This window comes from Carassius carassius, chromosome 50, assembly GCF_963082965.1.
Source record: "Carassius carassius chromosome 50, fCarCar2.1, whole genome shotgun sequence".
NCBI classification, from domain to species: domain Eukaryota; kingdom Metazoa; phylum Chordata; class Actinopteri; order Cypriniformes; family Cyprinidae; genus Carassius; species Carassius carassius.
The window spans coordinates 11,392,020-11,411,765 of NC_081804.1; the positions used below are offsets into that span (position 1 = coordinate 11,392,020).

At 35.8% G+C, this 19,746-nt stretch overlaps 1 protein-coding gene across 9 annotated transcripts in view; it reads right to left on the bottom strand.

Moving 5' to 3' along the window:
* The window catches only part of LOC132133802 (calcium-dependent secretion activator 2-like), a 173,774-nt gene that overhangs the window by 105,856 nt on the left and 48,172 nt on the right, over positions 1–19,746 (bottom strand). For all 9 annotated transcript variants that reach the window (XM_059546785.1, XM_059546792.1, XM_059546791.1 and 6 more), the window contains exon 3: positions 13,519–13,851. In XM_059546785.1, the coding sequence (XP_059402768.1) occupies positions 13,519–13,851 (333 nt within the window). The remainder of the gene's footprint in view (positions 1–13,518; positions 13,852–19,746) is intronic.

Consider the following 19,746-nt stretch of genomic DNA (forward strand, 5'->3'; position numbering starts at 1 on the left):
AGCGTCTGCTAAATGATTAAATGTAAATGTAAATGTAAGAAACCTGCAAAGCTACAGTAATGTGCAAAGTTTTAGGCACTTGTGTAAAAATGCTGTAAAGTGAGGATGCCATCAGAAATAATGCCATAAATAGATTTTATTAATTAACTTCTATTAACTTAACTAAATTAAATCAACATTTGGTGTGACCACACTATGTTTTAAAAAAAGCTTTTGTCTTAGGTGTACTTGCGCATTGTTTTCAGGTAGCTTTGCAGGTAGCTGAGACATTGGAGACATCTTGGAGACATTGCCACAGTTCTTCTAAATTTAGTCTGTCTCGTGTGTATGCATAAACACACACACAAACACACACACACACACACACACACACACACACATACATATATATAGAACAAAATGCCAAAAAATTAATTATAAAATTTTTATATCAATTTTTTGTTTTATTTACTTTTTTTAAAACTCATGTGACACCTTTTAAAGAAAATAAATATCAAAAATAACAAACGTAAAAACTGTATAGTTTCAATAATTGTTTTTTTTTATTATTTTTTATTAATAAGTATTCTTCCATAAAAAAATGTCACTCTTTTACAGAATCCTGCATGACATGCACAAAAATATATTTATCATGGCCAGGATTTAAGAATTAATTCCCTCGTTTAATTAATTGGTTCCCTTTAGGGCTGTAGCTATCGAATATTTTAGTAATTGAGTATTCTACCAAAAATTCCATCTATTAATCGAGTAATCAGATAAAATTTGTTTTTGCTTAATTAGAGTGATATATTAATTATGCAAGAGAAAATAAGACTCCTGGGTCTCTTAAAATGAACAACTAAGTTTCCTTTTTTAGAAAAATTTATTTTTTATTTTTTAAATGCATATAATCCAATGCATACATCAAAAATAAAAATTTAATTATTACCCATTGTTTCTCTGTCTGTACTTGTACTGAGAAAAATGACAAAGTTGACAGATGAATTAAGTGCATTTAAGTGCCATTCAGTTGGGGTTTTAAATAAAGCATTTTCTGAGATGCACATTAAACATTAAACACATAAAACATTAATTTAATTTATCTTTTAATTATTGAAAATTAACTTAACTTTTTGGTAAACAAATGGGATTTACTATTAAAAATAAAACATGGAAGAAATGTTGTGTGATTAAACCTTAAAAAAAAAATGTTGGATTTGTTTTTTTTTTAGTAGTAGGCTATGTACCTTCTGCTGAACAATAGTCTTTAACCGGACTTTTATTTTGACGGGTTGACGTACCTTTACAGTTCTGTGTATGTGATGTGACGCTAGTTTTACTCAAATCAAACGGTCAAATGCTCATGAAGTGACTGTCAGAGCAGTTCTGGAGATGTTGTTCATGTGTTCAAGTCTTATTTAGTGAGACAGCAGACGCTGAAATTACCGCGAGCGTCACGCGCGCTTCCGTGTGTGTGTTTAATGAATGAATAGACTGTTCGGGCTTAATATTTTCAGATATTAGTCCATATCGTGATTTGATGTAAGTGCAATGACCTATTTTTGATTAATTCACTCAAAATTTGGCTAATTACTTGCCATTCCGCATTAAACTGTAAATTCCGTTTTTATGACTGGATTCCGCGATTCCCTCCGCGTTTTCTGCATCGTGGAAATCATAGGGCCCTAGTTGTGGTATGCCAGCTCTATCTTGCAATGGACACACGCCACGATGCTCGTTTGCCCGCGCCCTCAAATCAAAACACTGCTGACTCCTTGCAGAATGTGATTTCGGACGCAGCGCTTGTGTTTCCTTCCACTTTCTGGGTGACGTAAACGCGTTGTCACATTAAAAAAATAATTGCGAAAGAACCTTACGTGAGATTTAAAATAAGTTAAAAGAGGCTTCGAGGCAGAGGAATTTGCCTCGATCATTTTTTGTAATCGAGTTACTCAAGGAATTGTTTCAGCCCTAATTCCCTTATTTTATTTACATAAGCAATGATTTACTATTCATTCCTCATTTTAGCTAAATTCTGGCCACAATTAAAAATGTATTCCACAACTTATTAACCCATTACCTCATTTTAGGAAATCATGCATGATGTACAAACTGATTTAATCAAAACAAGGTAATGATTTGCTAAAACGAGGGAATGAATTGAGTCATGGGAACAGATTCTTATTTTGTGGCCACAATTTTTTTTTCCCTGCATGTCATGTGCAGGGATCCATGCTCTTTAAATGGACATACTGACATACTAGTAAGTCTGAATATAGAAAATTAACAGCAAGCTGGTGAGTTAGTGTGCAGGAGTGGAAGATAATAATCAATGAAGGAAACGGCCGAAAATGGAAAAATCCAATAATAGCTCTCTGACACCCCACCCCACCCCTTTTCCCCATATCCTCTCATTTCTCCTTTTTATATTTAATAGTCATCTGCACCCCTTCCTCTGTGTCATCACATTTCACGACAGCTTGAGATTAAAAATCAGAATGGGTCAGGATGGGCGACAAGTCGATTAGTGAGACTGACTACGTATGCAGTTCATCTAGATTTTTATGTAGCAGTGCATTAACACTTTGTAATAAATATTTTGGCATTTTTTAAAAGACTTAAATCTGAAAATACACTATTTGCACATCTCTACTTTGGTCGCGGTCATTATCTCCCAGTCTATTTGCTTTGCTGTACAGTATTTCCTGTATTTTTTTTATAACAAGACTCATAAATTCACACTTCATTCCTCTTTAAACATATGCGCATGAGTGATTTATCGAATGCTGAGCCACCAGCTAATGCAAAATCTAACATGCAAAGCAAACAAGCTTTTAAATGCAAGCTGAAACACAGATCAATAAAATGCACACAGGTGCGGGAATTCTTAAGCGCAGAGAGAGATCAGGATCAGTAACCGTAGTGCAACTTCACCTCATTAGTCTACAGCAACGTTACAAAACAAAAGGAAACGTACAGTACATGTTATCTGTGTGCATCTGTAAACCATTATGCAAAAGATTCAACACTTCAGAAAACAACATGCAGCCTTCTGGGTTGTAGCTGTGCAGTTAAAAAGTAATGCTGTGCAACAGCTCTGACATATGCAGATGAAATGAACCCTCAACAAAAACAAATGAACTTGCCATTTAAACAGAAAGAAATCTAAATTTTCTTTATTTTAGGAAGCGTTACTTGCACGGTCATTTTACTTCAAAAGAATTTAATAGCATTAAAAGCATCTGTGATATGCTGTTGATTACCACAGAAAATAATTCATATTTATCCCTCAGTTTGTAAAAGCAAGGAAAATTGTCTTACAATAATGGAGGTCTAATGGAACCACATCATGGATAAACTGAAGATGGCATCTTGAGCATAATATTCAGTCCATCATAAGATCTCAGTTAGATGCCAAACGTGCCAATTAGTGTTGGGCTCAAGCCGCCTAATTGCACTAATCTGTGCACTTCATTCCCTCACTAGTGATGAAAAGGGCCATCCGTGAAGACCACCCACAACATCTCTTTTACTCTCCTGTCCCCTGGGGAAAGGCTAGTGACAGATAACATGAGAGCAAGCCAGTTGGCCAATTTCCCATCAACCCCCTGACCTTTCTGTGATATCTTCAAAGCAGCTGATGATGGGCTAAAGACAACTGTTCTTAGATGATTAAGGTAAAGGCAGGGCTGGAAATGGGGGGGAATCACTTGAGTGAATTTTGATAGGGGACAGGGTTCCAGTAGCAACTGCTTGTTTTTTGGGGAAATTAAAGTAATTTCTATTTTTTATCCATTCAAAAGTCTACTAAAGTGATTCCAGCTCTGCACATAAAAACATAGCGCAATAATACTAAAAACTGGATATTTGTGTCTATGGTTAGCTGCGCAAGTGCGCGTCCTGCTCCTCACAGCACAGATCGTGAAACAAACTGCAGTTTGTGTTTAGTGTAAGCTCAGATCCTCTCATTATAGCAAGCAAAGTGTAGATGTAAATAATAGATTCAGTGTGCAATGTAGAGAGCTTCATTATAATTATAATGGAAGTTATTGAGATTGTGATGAACTAAAACGAGTGACAGCTTTTTAATGATTATAAAAGGAGTTTGCAAATGTGATATTGAATTTATACAAGTTTAATACAAGTTGGGATTTTATAAAAAAATTCAAATTAAGTGACTTCCAGCACTGTTGTCTGTTTGTACTCTATTTCGTCAATGGAAATAGTTCCAAAGTTACAGCCGAGCTGCTGCCATCTTTTAAGTAAATCTTCCATTTATGAATGAATCAGCATTTTTGAACATGTCTGTGCTGGCCAACGATCAAAATTTTTTTTATCGCAATTAATCGCATTATTGCCTGCGATTGTTGCATTCTTTTCTGTTAAAATAACAGTGTTTTGTTAATGTTGATGCTTAGCCTAAATAATCTAATCGGGAGCATCCCCTCCTGTGACCCATGATTTGTCTGTAGGTCTATGTGTATTCAGAGCAAGTGAGCAACGGACTTTCATAATAATAAAAAACTGTGTTAATACGCGATAAAATAATTGTCAGCGTTAATCAATTAGCACGTTAAGATGATAATAAGGCGTTAACTTGCCCAGGCCTATTCAAAACTTTATATGTAAAATAGGGCTGGGACAACGCGTCGAGGTCATCGATGACGTCGCCGCAAAAAATACGTCGACGCAAAATATGCGCATCGATTCGTCGACCTGTTTTTATTTCTCTAAAAAACGTTTGCAAAACGTTTACCTTATGTGCGCTGAATATACGCGATGGCCGGATCAACATTCTGTCCAACGTTATATAACCAATCCAGGGGTTTTTCTGCATTGATCTTTTTTTTTTGGCGGGTGTCAAAGCCTTATTTGATCGGTGAGTGACAGTGACAGAGCGCGTACGAGAGAGAGCCCCAGCTGCGCGCGCACTCACAGTCTTCAAACAACACAAGCGCTTCTTGCTCTCTCTCTCCCTTGTGCAAAATCAAAATCATTAAACACGATAGAAAAAGGGCGAAACACCAAAGTTTCACGCGCAGTTTCACTCACAGTCTTCAAACTACACGAGCGCTCTCTCTCTCTCTTCCCCCACCCCTCGTGAATATTAACCAAAATCATTAGACACGATAGAAAAAGGGCGGAACGCCAAAGTTTCACGTGGAGCAATCGGAGATTTTTTTTTCTCCATGACAGGCTGCTGGCTCCCACTGTTAAATTTTTTATTTTTATTTTGGAAAAGCACTATCTGTATTAGCTTAAAGCCCTAAAGTTTACATTGGTTACTGTATTCTTTCAATTGCTCTAAACAAGTATTTTGGGTGAACTTTTTTTTTTTTTTTTTTTTTAACTTTATTTTTCTACTTTTTTTTTCAAACAGATAAAACAACATCAACAAACATTTATAATACAAGTGCACATCTCCATCCTTACATACTTTTGCGTACACTAGTACAAACAAAAAGTATATTCTGAGCACATATACACATACATGGACATACACTGGTCACCAAGGAGAGAACTTATATTATATTCCAGATCACATGATTCACTCAAATTCTGCAATACTGTTTTGTTAAGGGTTAAACTGCCAACTCTATCCATTAGTTAGAAGTCAAAAATGATTTTCATCTCTTTTCAACCATTTCTGCCAATGTGATACCATACTTTCAGTTTGTTTTCTTAACGAAAAAGTCAGAGATTCCATATTGTACACCTCCGTTACAATCTCTTGCCATTCAAACATTGATGGGGGATCTTCTTTGAGCCATTTCCTTGTAATGGCTTTCTTACTGGCTGCTAGTAGTATATTAGAAAGATAAGTATCCTCTTTTGTCATATCTAAAGGGATGATGCCCAGGTATATAGTTTTAAAGTCACATTCCAGATTCATCCCCATTATTGCATTCATTTCTCTATTTAAATCCTGCCAATAAGTATGAATTTTGTTACAGTCCCAAAAGATGTGAAAATGGTCTGCCAGTACATTTCCACATTTTCTCCAGCATTCACCAGTTTTTGGATTCCCAGTTTGTTGATACTTTACTTTGGGGGTTATGAAAAATCTTATGGTATTTTTCCAGACAAATTCCCTCCATGAATCTGAACTTGTTGTATTCATCTGCGTTTTACACATAGTTAGCCATTCTTCTCCTGTAATACTTATATTGGCTTCCTTTTCCCACTTTTGTTTCACATAAGTTGTAGAGTAATTTTTTGCTGACATTAAACAGGAATAAATTCTTGATACTACTTTCTTATTCAACTTTTTTTTATATGCATCTATAAATATTTGCACTATTGTGGGACCATCTTCTTCCACATTCTTTATATTCTTGTTGAAGTAATCTCTAACTTGAAGATATCTGAAAAAATCTTGTTTATCTAAGTAGTATTTCTGGGAAAGTTGTTGAAAGCTCTCTATTCCATTCCCAGAAGAGATTAAGCAGAAGGATGTTATACCTTTTAAACTCCATTGTTTAAATCTCAGATCCAGTTTTGCTGGTCTAAATTGTAAGTCATGCTCCACCCATCTTAATATTCTTCCCTGTCTTTCCATTTTAGGGTTTTTTAATTCTTTATACCATATTTCCAAGGGGGTCTTTGTCCAGCAGTTCAAATTATGTAATTGTGTCTGCTGATACTTTCTATCTCCTAATAACGCTTGAAGGGGTAATTCAAATTGTGACTGTTCAAATTCTTTCCACTTTGCGCAGTTTTCATCATTACACCAGCAAACCAAGTGTCTTATCTGTGCAGCTTTATAGTAATCATCTAATGATGGCAGACCTCTTCCACCCTGTTCTCTAGGAAGTTGTAGAGTGTTAAATCTCACTCTAGGTCGCCCACTTTTCCAAATGAAGCGTGGTATGTCCACTGGCAAGGCTTGAAAGAGAAAAAGTATTCGTGGCAAAATATTCATCTTTATAATCTCTATTCGATTATATAGATCTAAGGGTAGGAGATTCCATCTGTTCAAGTCTGTCTTTATGTTTTCTGTGATAGGGTCGAAATTCAATTTATAAATAATTGATAAATCAGCCGGAATTTGAACTCCAAGATATCTAATAGAGGATGTATTCCATTTAAATGTGTATTCATTACGTATTTTATTACTCGGATTATAATTGCATGAGAGAGTTTGTGTTTTATGTACATTTAGTTTGTATCCTGAGTATGATCCAAATTTTTCAAGGGAATACATCACTTTGGGAAGGCTGAGCTCAGGGGATGTGAGAAATAACAACACATCGTCAGCATACAAACATATCTTGTGTTCTATATCCTTTACTATCACTCCTTTAATTTCTCTGTCATCTCTGATTAGTTGTGCCAATGGCTCAATAAACAAAGCAAACAGGGCGGGGCTTAATGGACACCCTTGTCGGCATCCTCTTTCTAAATTAAAATAATCAGAGACCTCACCATTAATTTTAATTTTTGCTGTAGGGGTTGAATATAAGGATTTAATAATTTTTATTGAGTCATTTTTAAACCCAAATCGTTGCAAAACTAAATATAAGAATTCCCAACTTACTGAATCGAATGCCTTTTCTGCATCTAAACTAATTATGAGGGCATTTATTTTATTCTGACATATTTTATCAATTACATGTAAGGTTCGCCATATATTATCATATGTCTGTCTTTGTTTTACAAAACCTGTTTGGTCCGTATCTATTAAGTCTGGGAGAATGTGTTCTAATCGTTTAGCTATTATGGATGCATAAAGTCTGTAGTCAATATTTAGAACTGAGATAGGTCTATACAAGCTACATTCCATTCGGTCTTTTCCTTCCTTTGGAATTACAGATATTACGGCCTCCTTCCAGGATCTAGGGGCATCACCTTCCTGTAAGGTGTAGTTAAAACATCCATGAATCATTGGCATCAATTGTTCCCTAAATGTTTTATACCATTCTGCCGGAAAACCGTCCATTCCTGATACTTTATTTGTTTTAAGTTTAGATATAGCTTTGTTTATTTCCTCTATAGTTATATTTTGAGTTAAGACTTTATTTTGTGTTGATCCAATCGATGGTAAGTCTAACTTGTACAAAAAACTCTGTATGCTTCCAGTCTGGATATCCCTTTTTTGAGAGTATAATTCCTCATAATATCTTTTAAAAGCTTGTTGTATTTCTTCCAGTTTATGACATACCTTTTTGGACTTGGGATCTCTAATTTTAAATATGTTTCTCTCTGCCTGCTGTTTCTTTATTCTCCAAGCCAAAAGTTTTTTTGCTTTTGGACCATTTTCATAAAATCTCTGCCTTAAAAATTTCAGTTTTAATTGTTCTTGCTCATCATAAATCTTATTAAGCTCGGATTTCACCTCTTTTATCTTTTTCAAAATAGTTGGGTCACTTTTCTTACCATGTTTAGTCTCTAATTCTTTAAGTTTTGTGTTCAAATATTTTAAATAATTCTGTTTTTCCTTTTTTTTTTGTGAAGCCCACATTATAAGTTTTCCTCTCATAACCGCCTTAGCGGCATCCCATAGGATACAGGGTGATACCTCTCCATTATCATTATGTGTTAAATATTCGGAGAGTTCTTTCTGAATATATTCTTGACATGACTGATCCTTTATATGGTTTGCATTGAGCCGCCAGAATGTGTTTTTAGTTCTACTCTCCATGAGCACCGTTAGGTACACTCCCGAATGATCTGAGATGTCCCTTGTCCCTATTTTGCAGTCCTTGACTCTATGTCTTTCTGAGCCAAACATAAAAAAATAATCAATTCTAGAGTGGGACCTATGAGCGGAGGAAAAAAAAAGTAAAATGTTTTTCAAAAGGATTTAAGTCTCTCCACACATCTATTAAACCTAATTCTTGCATAATATTTCTCATTTGTCTAGCTTCTTGACTAATTCGCTTGGAGTAAGAAGAGTCAAGCTTAGGTTGAAGTTGCACATTCCAATCTCCCCCGCAAATAAGTGTCCCAGATGTCTCCACTGCTATAATATTAAATACTTTTTTGAGGAATAATTTGTCTTCTCCAGGTGGTCTATACACATTTACTAATGTAACTTCATTTTGGTCAATAGTCCCTTTTATAACAATATATAGCCCTTCTTTATCAGTAATCTCAGAAAGCAACTGAAAATTAACCTTGTTTGAGATTAATGTTGCTACTCCTCGTTTACGGCCATTATTGTATGAAGAGAAATATACTCTAAATCCCATTTTCCCCAGTTTCTTGTGTTCTGTGTCAGAAAGATGGGTCTCCTGCCAAAAGATTATTTGTTGATTTTCTCTTTTCATTTTAGTAATAAGTTTATTTCTTTTAATTGGACTTAGTAACCCATTAACATTCAAGGTAACTACCTTATATTCCTGTCTCAGCATGTAATCTAAGCAAAAAAAGTTGTAGGAATTGAGGTGACCAAAACATACAATTCAAAACAGTGAACATATTGAACCACACAAAGAACAAAAAAGAACTGACCTCCAAACTTGAAGTTTTTCTTAACTTCCACATGTGAGGGGTAGGCCTTCTTTCTCTAAAGGGCCCCTCTCTGTTGTGCAAATTGCACAAAATGTGTTATCTTTTCAGCACCCATAATGACTGGTCTTATATTCTTGTATTTTCGGCTAGGTTTATAAATTAAGTCCTTGTTTTCTTCCCTTATAGGCCTATAAACTGTTTTATTCTAGGAAATTATAGTCTTCTTGTCGACCTAACGTTATATGTCCATTATTCATCCAGTATTCTGAGTCTTGCGCAATCTTAACAAATTAAATCCAATCATTCAGATAGAGCTTGAGTTATCTCTCTGAAACCCGCGCAGTTTCTCCCGGATCTTTGCTCGATGCGTTTCTTTATTTTTCTTTGATGTCGCGTCCACTTTTTCCCACGATCTCTGCTTAGTTTTTTCAGGAGGGCCCATTCCAGCAGCCTCTTCAGTATTTATCAGGCCCTTTTCTTTTAAGTCTTTCATTGCATCCATCGTCGTATTGTATGTAACCGGGCCGTTCTCCAGAAAGACTTTCAGCTTTGCAGGTGGTGGCGTTTGAAACTTGATTCCTTTCCCTTTAAGAATTTTCCTGATCGGTGCGAATGCCCTTCTTTTCTGTTGGATCTCCGGTGGATAATCGTGGTCAAAGAAAATTCTTTTCTCATTGCAATTCACCTCTTTCTTCTTTCACGCAGACCGAAGAACCAAATCCTTTGTCTTATATTCCAGGAAGAATACCACCACCGATCTCGGATACGCATCCGTGGGGGGCTTGGGTCCGAGTGCTCTGTGACATCGTTGGATTTTGAGGTCCAGGTCGCCAAGTGCTAGCTCCGTTTTAATGATAGATTCGACAAATTCTTGGACATTATTCCCTTCGCATCCTTCCGGTATTCCGAAAATACGGATGTTATTTCTGCGCGAGCGTGTTTCAAGATCTAACAGTCTCTCCTGTAGATTATCTTGTATTTGGATGCTTTGACCGAGGACCTCTTTCAGCTCAGCATTGTTTTCCTCTAAATCTGCCACTCGCTGTTCGGCCTCGTCGATCCGCTCTGCTGTGGCGTTTAGGTCCGTGACTAGCTCATTCACTTTTTGCTTGACTTCTTGCTTAAGATTGCACAATTCTTCTTTCATGTCTTTCGCAATAGAATCTCGAAAGGCCGCCAGTTCAGTTTTAATATCCACACGAAAGGCTTTAATGTCAGCGTGTATTGCCGCGATACTAGCTGACAGGTTATCAGCGGGACCGTCAGCTATCTCTTCCACTGTTTTTTCCGCCTTTTCAGGTTTTGGTTGTGATTTAAGTCTAGCCTTTTTTGCTTTGTCCCCCTCCATGTTAATTAGTTAAATTTGTTGGTTGATCAGAAGTATAAAATGGGGGATTAACGCCAGACCGTCTGGGAGCACTTACATTAGGCTGCTGCACGTGTCGGCGCCATTCCGGAAGTCTGGGTGAACTTTTTTATTGAATGCTAGACATCAAGTTGTTGTTATTTTCCTCTGAAAGAAGAACTTTTTTTCAGTAAGCTAGGCCCTATGTGTTCAGTAAGCTTGTTTCAGTAAGCTATGTGTTTTCAAGGCTTCAAGGTTTTATTGAATGCTATGCTCTATACAATTGCAAAGTAATGCATTCTTAGTCAGTCTTTTATTTTGTAATTTTAAGAGCAATAAACATATATTGCAATGTTAAGGAATTCATGTTTTTTTCATTCAGATATGTAAATCAACATGTATAAATTGTTAGTAGTCAATTAATGGGGAGATAATCGAAATCGAATCGGCCCGGAAAAATTAATCGTTAGATTAATCGATGCATCGGAAAAAATAATCGCTAGATTAATCGTTTAAAAAATAATTGTTTATCCCAGCCCTAATGTAAAACATAAATCTCATAACATTGTTATCATGAATTTAGATCTATTCAACTGAGTCTCGTTTAAAAGTCTGAGTCAATTAGAGAAAATTACTAATCATTATATATATATTTTTTTGGCCATTTCCACCACTGGGTAAAGGGCAAAGGTTTATAGGAACTAAACTGCCTACCACGATTAGGAAAAACACTCAACACAATGTGTAATTGTAAAAAGTCTCATTAAATTCAATAAGAAAAGCCCTGGGTTGCCATTAAGTTGAGAAATATCTTAATATCATAAGTGACTTAAGGCATACAAAATGCAGGGGCAATTATATGTAGTTTTGAGCAAATTTTGACCTTTTAATAGCATGTTCTTGTAATGTAATGGGATTTTCTTGAATATAAGTCAAATTTTTATAATCTGAAACATGTTTTGGCTTACATTGCAAAGTGACATTTGGATTTACACCTAATGAGAGAGGTACGTGAGCCCAAGTTTATTTGTAGAGCATATTTCCCACAAAGTAATATCACTTAAAATAAATAAGTTTAGGCTTGGCGTTTATAATAAATTATGTTTTTAATGAATGCCATTATAATTTACGCTTTTTCATTCCTGTTCTTTTCTGAATAACATTATATGTAAAGGATTTATTGTGCAGTGATGGCTTATAATGTTTGTAAATGTTTTGTTTCATTTACAGGACTTGTCTTGGATTTTATTAAAAATATCTTAATTTGTGTTCCAAAGATGAATGAATGGTGATGGGTTTGGAACGGCATGGGTTTTGAATTTTTATTTTTGGATGAACTTTCTCTTTGGATCTTTTTCTAGTTCTGCAGAATTCCACAGATTTTCCTCAGCAAATGTTCTTTTATTCATTATTAAGCAGATCTTGCATCTTACATCAATTACGTATGATGTGCTTGCAAAAGTTAATTGAATCAAAAACAGAAAAATTGCAACTCTGCTCTCACCATTAGAAAAAAAACACTATACACTGAGAAATGTTTCTCTTTGTTAGCTCATAGATGCAAATCTTTCATTTTGGTGTAAAATCACAAGAAACCTAAAACTTCTCTTTTGTTAATAAGCACTTCTCAATGTGGGAAAATGGTTGGTGCATTTTGCATTCCTTACTCATTCACGTTAAAGCTACTCAAACACAGAACAAAGATACAGAGATGGAGTTTGTAAAGCAGCATTTGTTGTGAGCCGAGCCGCTATGAGATGCTGAAAACCGGTGGATAATGACCTGCTCAAGTGTAAAACCACAGCGGCACATACAGTACAGACCAAAAGTTTGGACACACCTTCTCATTCAAAGAGTTTTCTTTATTTTCATGACTATGAAAATTGTAGAGTCACACTGAAGGCATCAAGGGCTATTTGACCAAGAAGGAGAGTGATGGGGTGCTGCGCCAGATGACCTGGCCTCCACAGTCACCGGACCTGAACCCAATCGAGATGGTTTAGGGGTGAGCTGGACCGCAGACGGAAGGCAAAAGGGCCAACAAGTGGTAAGCATCTCTCGGGGAACTCCTTCAAGACTGTTGGAAGACCATTTCAGGTGACTACCTCTTGAAGCTCATCAAGAGAATGCCAAGAGTGTGCAAAGCAGTAATCAAAGCAAAAGGTGGCTACTTTGAAGAACCTAGAATATGACATATTTTCAGTTGTTTCACACTTTTTTGTTATGTATATAATTCCATACATAATTCCACATGTGTTAATTCATAGTTTTGATTCCTTCAGTGTGAAACTACAATTTTCATAGTCATGAAAATAAAGAAAACTCTTTGAATGAGAAGGTGTGTCCAAACTTTTGGTCTGGACTGCATATATATATACACACACACACACTTTTTTATATATATATATATATATATATATATATATATATACACAAACACACACACATATATATATGTATACCTGTATATTTATTCAATAAAAAAAAAAAAAAAAAATATATATATATATATATATATATATATATATATATATATATATATATATATATATATATATATATATATATATATATATATATATATATATATATATATATATATATATATATATATATATATATATTGTGCCATACAGTGATTTCAGTTTTATTTTGATTACTCATGCAGCTCTACATTATACTATCAGTTACTTTGAAAAAAAAAAAAACTAAACAAAACGTAAACTTTAGCTAGCACTGACCTGCAGGGCATTGTAGAGCAGCTGATGTTCAAACTTCTTGATTCCCAGGATCTGCTGGAACATCTCATACAGCTGTTCTTTGCTGAGGATGAGTTCGGAAACAGCGCTGAAGGGCATGCGTCCCTGCGGCCGCCGCTGGTCCTCTTCTCCTTTGTAGATGGCGTCATACTTAGTGATCCAGGAGCTGAGGACAGTCTCTTTGCTCAGGCCATCGATCTCAGGCAGGCTGCGCACGCGGCGCTCAATGTTCTTCTTGAAGACCTCACGGAAGTCACTGGTTGAACAGCCCCCGCTCTGAACCATGCGTGCCACTCGCTCGCTCTTCAAGAAGCCCTGATGGAAGAAACAGGGCTGGAGTCAATCCATCGGTACATTACGATGAACACAAGTAAGCTTTTCATATTACGTACTGCTAAGAGATACTATGTGAATGAATTTCTGAATGAATTCTGTATTTATAGTTAGGTAATTGGTAAATACAAAAAGGACATCAAAGACTTGAAAATTACTTGAAAATTCAAGAGGTGGCAAAAAAACAAACAATGATAATGGATCATTTGCAGTGCTTTATGGAACCTGTTTTTTATAGTAAAAATAAAAATGTCAGGGTAATACAACTGTCTTGTTATCATAAAAATGAGCCACATTTTTTTTTTACACGAAAACCTTAACCGAGTAGTTTTGCTTTTTTATTATTACATATTATTATTATTTAGTAATGACTGGTCAGTATGTAAAGCTCAATAAGTCTCTTAAAATTAATTAATGAAAATTAGAAAATGAAATGATAGAAAAATAATTTTATCTTAAAGATTTTTGATTTTTTTTTTTGAAAATATTAGGATTATTGTAGACACTCTTATTATAACAGTCTCAATGGTATCTTTGTATAGTGGGTTTTGTAAAGACGGGTCACGTCCAGGTTTGGTGGAGGTTCCTGGATGGCTGACCTCATTTACAGCACCTTTAATACAGCTTAAAGATTCTTTTTTTGAAAATGTATTTTGTAAATGCAGCCTCTCTCTCAACAAGTAGTTCCATTCAATCATCATTACAGACCAAAGATACACAAATTTACGTAACAGGCCAAAACTCAATTAAATCCGCAAAGCGGTGGAGCAGCGCAGTTTTAGAAAACAATGATTCATAAGAGAGAGGAAATGCCCCACTGAGAGAGTGGCAAATCTACACAGAAGACCATGAAAACACTAATTTCATTTTTATATGCGGTGACCGTGTCTGGGGGAAACCAAAGTTGGTGAGACATGACAGAAGCAGCAGATGGAAACGAATCACGATTCCTAACCGTGAGTAATGGAGTAGAACCAAGATACTTGAGCTGCTTCATCTCAAGGAGGCGGTGGAATATATCTGTATCGAAACTGCCATGATCGGGTAAGAAGACAGAGATTGGAGTGCAAGAGGAGGCAGTTCTAACAGATGGAAATTCCACTCAAATTGCTTTCACTTGGGACACCTGTAGAGATTTACAAAGATTTAATTTTACTTCTTTTTTGATTTGATGAATGTGTTCATTTTAAAACACGATTTGAAACATAAAAGGTCCATTCAATATAAGTGTCTAGAAAAACAAATGCATGCAATACAAAGATATTCAGCTTGAGAAAAGCCTTGAGATTTCCTTCTTGAAAATTTTAAGTGTACCTACTAGTTTGTTTGAACAGTTCACTGGCTCCATCAAAAGCCCATTCAAACAATGGCAAAAACAATGAAACTGGATATCTTGCAGTGCTTCTTAGTACTTTAATGAGTCAGTGAGCAAGAGGCTTACTTTCCCGTAGAGAAAATGAACAGTACCTTCGGACTCAAAAAGGACATGCAGGTGAAGTAACAGACAGGCGGTCATGCTGAGAGGACATGGGCCTTCTCATTTTCTCTGAAGCGGTCAAAAATCATTCTGATGAGGCTAAACTCAGACGTAATTTAGTTTCTTTGCGCTAATCTCTCTCACTGTATGTTATAAAGACATTGTGGTAAGAGTCCAATTACGTGTTAATTTATGCAATTATGCCCGCATTCACTTTCCTTTTTATTTATTTTTTAATTTCTAAAACTATAAAAGTGATCAAAGAAAAAGAAATTGTGACCAAAATGCAAGACAGCATGTGCTGTACTAGTCTCCTACGTATACTGGGCACTATGCATTATTTTTAGGGCTGTCAATCGATTAAAATTTTTTATCTAATTAATCACACACTTTTTCTGTGATTAATCACAATTAATCGCACACCATGAAATTATGCATATTTACATTGTCAACTTTGTTTTACTATATCCAGCAAAGTAAACCAAAAGATTAAAGGGTGTTTCTCAAACATCTGTATTTTAAGACATATTTTTCAAGTGTTTCCAAAAAAGGACACCAAAGGAGCCCATAGCACATATAAAAGAAAATAAAAAAAATCAGAATTTTATAGAATTTGTACAGTGCAACAGCAAAGCCATTTTTTACATTTTAGAGAAATCAAGTTGCGATACCAAACAGGACCACATGGAGATCCATTCAGTATAACTAAACACAGCAACATAAACATGACATATCAAAACATTATCGTGAATGTGTGTGTAAACAACGTGAATGTATGGAAATGTCTGTGCTGTGCATAAATACAATGTGATCAGTGCGTCAAGAACACTCATACATGCGTTATTATAACGGACTCACGCGTGCTTACTGTACGACTCCTGTACGCCACAGCAATCGTCTTTACCTTGATTGCAGTCTTCATCCATCAAAACTTTACTAGTGAGACTGGTTATCCAGCTGAGAAACCGTAGTTTGTGTCTCATCTGGCCATACAGCAGTGGGATGTGTTGACAATCCGTTCAGTCTGTACTTCACACAGCGCGACGTGTGAGGGCTTGTGCTCTTCAGGGACAATCACTATGACAGAGCTCTGCAATCTTTGATGTAATCAGCCTGGTTTCCTTTATATTAATGCTGTTTTGGACGGATTGTTTGAACACATTTGCTTCCTGGATCATTGGACTGAAAACTTTCCTGGAGTTTACCAGCTTAAAATGATCTGATTGCAAGCAGAGAAGCAAAGTTGAATTAAAGGGTTAGAATAGAAATTGTGCTTCAGTAATTTTGCGTTAACTGCATTAAATTATTTTAACGTATTAAGTATTGTAAAATTATTTGCATGCGTTAACGAGTTCATGATGACAGCCCTAATTATTTTACATATATTTCAGCGATGATCCTCTAGAAATGGCATTTAAATGGATAGTTCTGGTCTTGGCTTATGGTTGGTCAATACAGAGTTCCAGTTATTATAAAATACACAATACATTAGGTTATGATGTCAGTCACAATCTCAGTTTAATGTGAGGAACCATATCGAGGAATAAGCAGAAAATGTATGAAATTATGAATTCAAATATAAAAATGAAAATAATAAACTGTTAAATTGACAGATTTTCTACTTCGCTAAATGTAATGATAAATAATAAAAGAACTAATCCATTTCATTAATATTTGAAATGTAATTAAAGATTTAATAAAAATGTAAAAATGTAAATATTAAATACTAAAATTTAAATATTAATATTAATTTAAAAATATAAAAATAAAATCTATATGCCAAATCCTTTTCTTTTTGGCAAATCCTTGTATTTATCAATTTACTAATGGAGTTAAAAATATTTTTTTTAATTTGATTGATGAGTGATTTATTATAAAAGATTAATTAAATAAAAAAATTATATATGGCTATTTATTTGCCTATTTCAAAACACAATGCTTTTTTAAAATTACTTTCACAAATTTTTTTTTATATTTTACTTTATATATTCAATAATGTTATAATAAATATATGTTTATAATACATAACCATTTTATTAAAGCAATACGGAATTCAAGGCTGTTCGAGTCCTCTTGCTTCAGTATAAATTACAGTGATACCCAATAAATTCCCTATTCACTGATTTGCAGGAAAATAAATTCTAAATTCATGTTGACTGACAGGCAAAACCTAAAAAGGACCTTGAGCACTTGGTGCTACTTTAAACGAAGGAGCAAACTCAGTGTTTCAGACAGTTTTATTTTATTAACCTCCTTCATATGCAGCTGTCCAACCTGTACCACCAGAATGATTTGTACATTAGATCGCAAGCACTTATATGACATATATGCCTCTACAGACAGTTGAAACTTGCCAATGGTGTCTATAAAGTCTCCATTTAGTGGTGGTGAAAATGTCAAACATTATTACTAATGAATCGGCCACCAAAGGATTTCCTCTCTCCCTGCTGCTTGACTTAATTGGCGGTTTAAAATCTCATTCAATTATTTATAACCAACAGTGTGCAGAACTGTGCTCCGTCGTCAGTGAAGAGATTAATAAGATACAGAACCATTTGTGTAATTAAAGCTAATATGAGGAATTAATGCTGGCAGAAGAGTGAGGGAGAATGTCGTAAGAAAGATTGTAGATTAGCACAGGAATCAGGGCCGAGCAGCCATGCTAACATTAGGAGCAGATTATGAAGAACGACTGGGAGAGTACAGTATATTGGCATATTTAACTTCATAAGGTTCGGCATGTCTGTGATAAACACATGGAGGGAGATATTATGAGCATGTGAGAGACAAAATCAGGGGCGTCGGACTGGGGGTAAAACCAGTACTGATTACCAGGGCCCCAAAGGAAGAGAGGGCCCTTGGAAAGTCTGGAATATATATTTTCAAGGGGGAGGGGGGGCTCACATTGTTCTCACATTGCTCTGTTAACTTAAGCCCCTTTCACACTGCGATTATGGAAAATACACAGGTAATGTGTCCCGGCAATTGTTCCCGGGTCACTAGATTTTGGCCCTTTCACGCTGCCAGTGATTACCCAGAATATGTGCGTGTGTTCACACACAACCCGTAAAGGTCCCGTAAAGACACGTGACATCAGGATGACATGGAATGCACGAGTCGAAAACGCTGGGCATGTAAACTTTCACTTAAGCTGCCGTTTTTTGTTGTTAATGTTGATTTGCCTTCAAAACACCTGGTAAAAGAGTCGCGTGATAACGTGCGTCATCACTACGGCACACCCTTTAAGGCATTGGTTCTGGCTTCTGTCCACACAGCACTCGTTCCGGGACTGGACCCGGCAATGTTACTAGGTCCCCGACCCGGGATCAATCCAGGAATCAATTCCCGGGATGTATTTGTGTTCACCCAGAAGGCGACCCGCCAATGTTCTGGCAATTTTCCGGGTCCAATGTGCAGCGTGAAATGTGCTCTAGTGTGTAGTGGCAAGAATAGAAAATTAATTTTTTAAATCATGCAACAGACAGCAAGGCAGCTCACTAGACTTGAAAAAAATGAGCTCATATAAGAGTCTTGATCTCGAACAAAGAATATGGATGCCTAATGCAACTCTCTCCCATGCCAAAACACAAATAAAGTGCGTGGCAATGTGAAACCATTCGTTTGCTATCAAATTTGAACAAATACTAAGCCAGCCAAACTAAGCCTGGGGGCTGCAATTCATTCCTGAAGTTATCTTTTATAAAAGTTAAAAGATTGTTTATAAATCAGTCTCAAAGTTTTGAGTGTGGCAGACCATATTATACACTTCTCCATGAATAAAACATATCTGTTTTTCACACTGGGCAGCATAAAACATCAAAAACATTTAAATCTTCTCTCTTGCTTTCTCACCCGCTTTTTCGAAATCTAGACGGAGAGACTCGATCAACAACTATACTATAAGATTGCTCATTGCTGAAGAGTCAAGAGTCGCTCATTTCACTTTCAGAGCACTGATTCGAGTCCTTTTGTTTGATCTCACAGCAATAAGCAATCATCTTACATGTGTATTTATATGAATATGAATGCTGAGTCACGTCTCCCACTGGTGAAAAACCTGCTCCAGTTATGTCTCTATTGTGTTTGTCCCTTTTCACAAATAAGCTCAATCTTTCTTCTTATCGGGTTTCCTGTGAACTCAAGCTCTGCTCTTGGACTCACTCCTGGCAGTCCAATTACTCACATCTGAATAGAAATCTGTGCTTCTTTTTTAGCCTCAATCATCCTATGAGAAAGAAAAAAAAATATGATGGGGAAATCACCTTAAACCTGAGGAAGTGATGTTTTGTGCACCATTGATGCTGTTTCGAAGACACTTAATGCAAGATTCTATTGGTAACAGAAAGAGACCTAATGACAGTTTGGCAACACACAATACCGCTCTGGAAAGTTTCATGGAA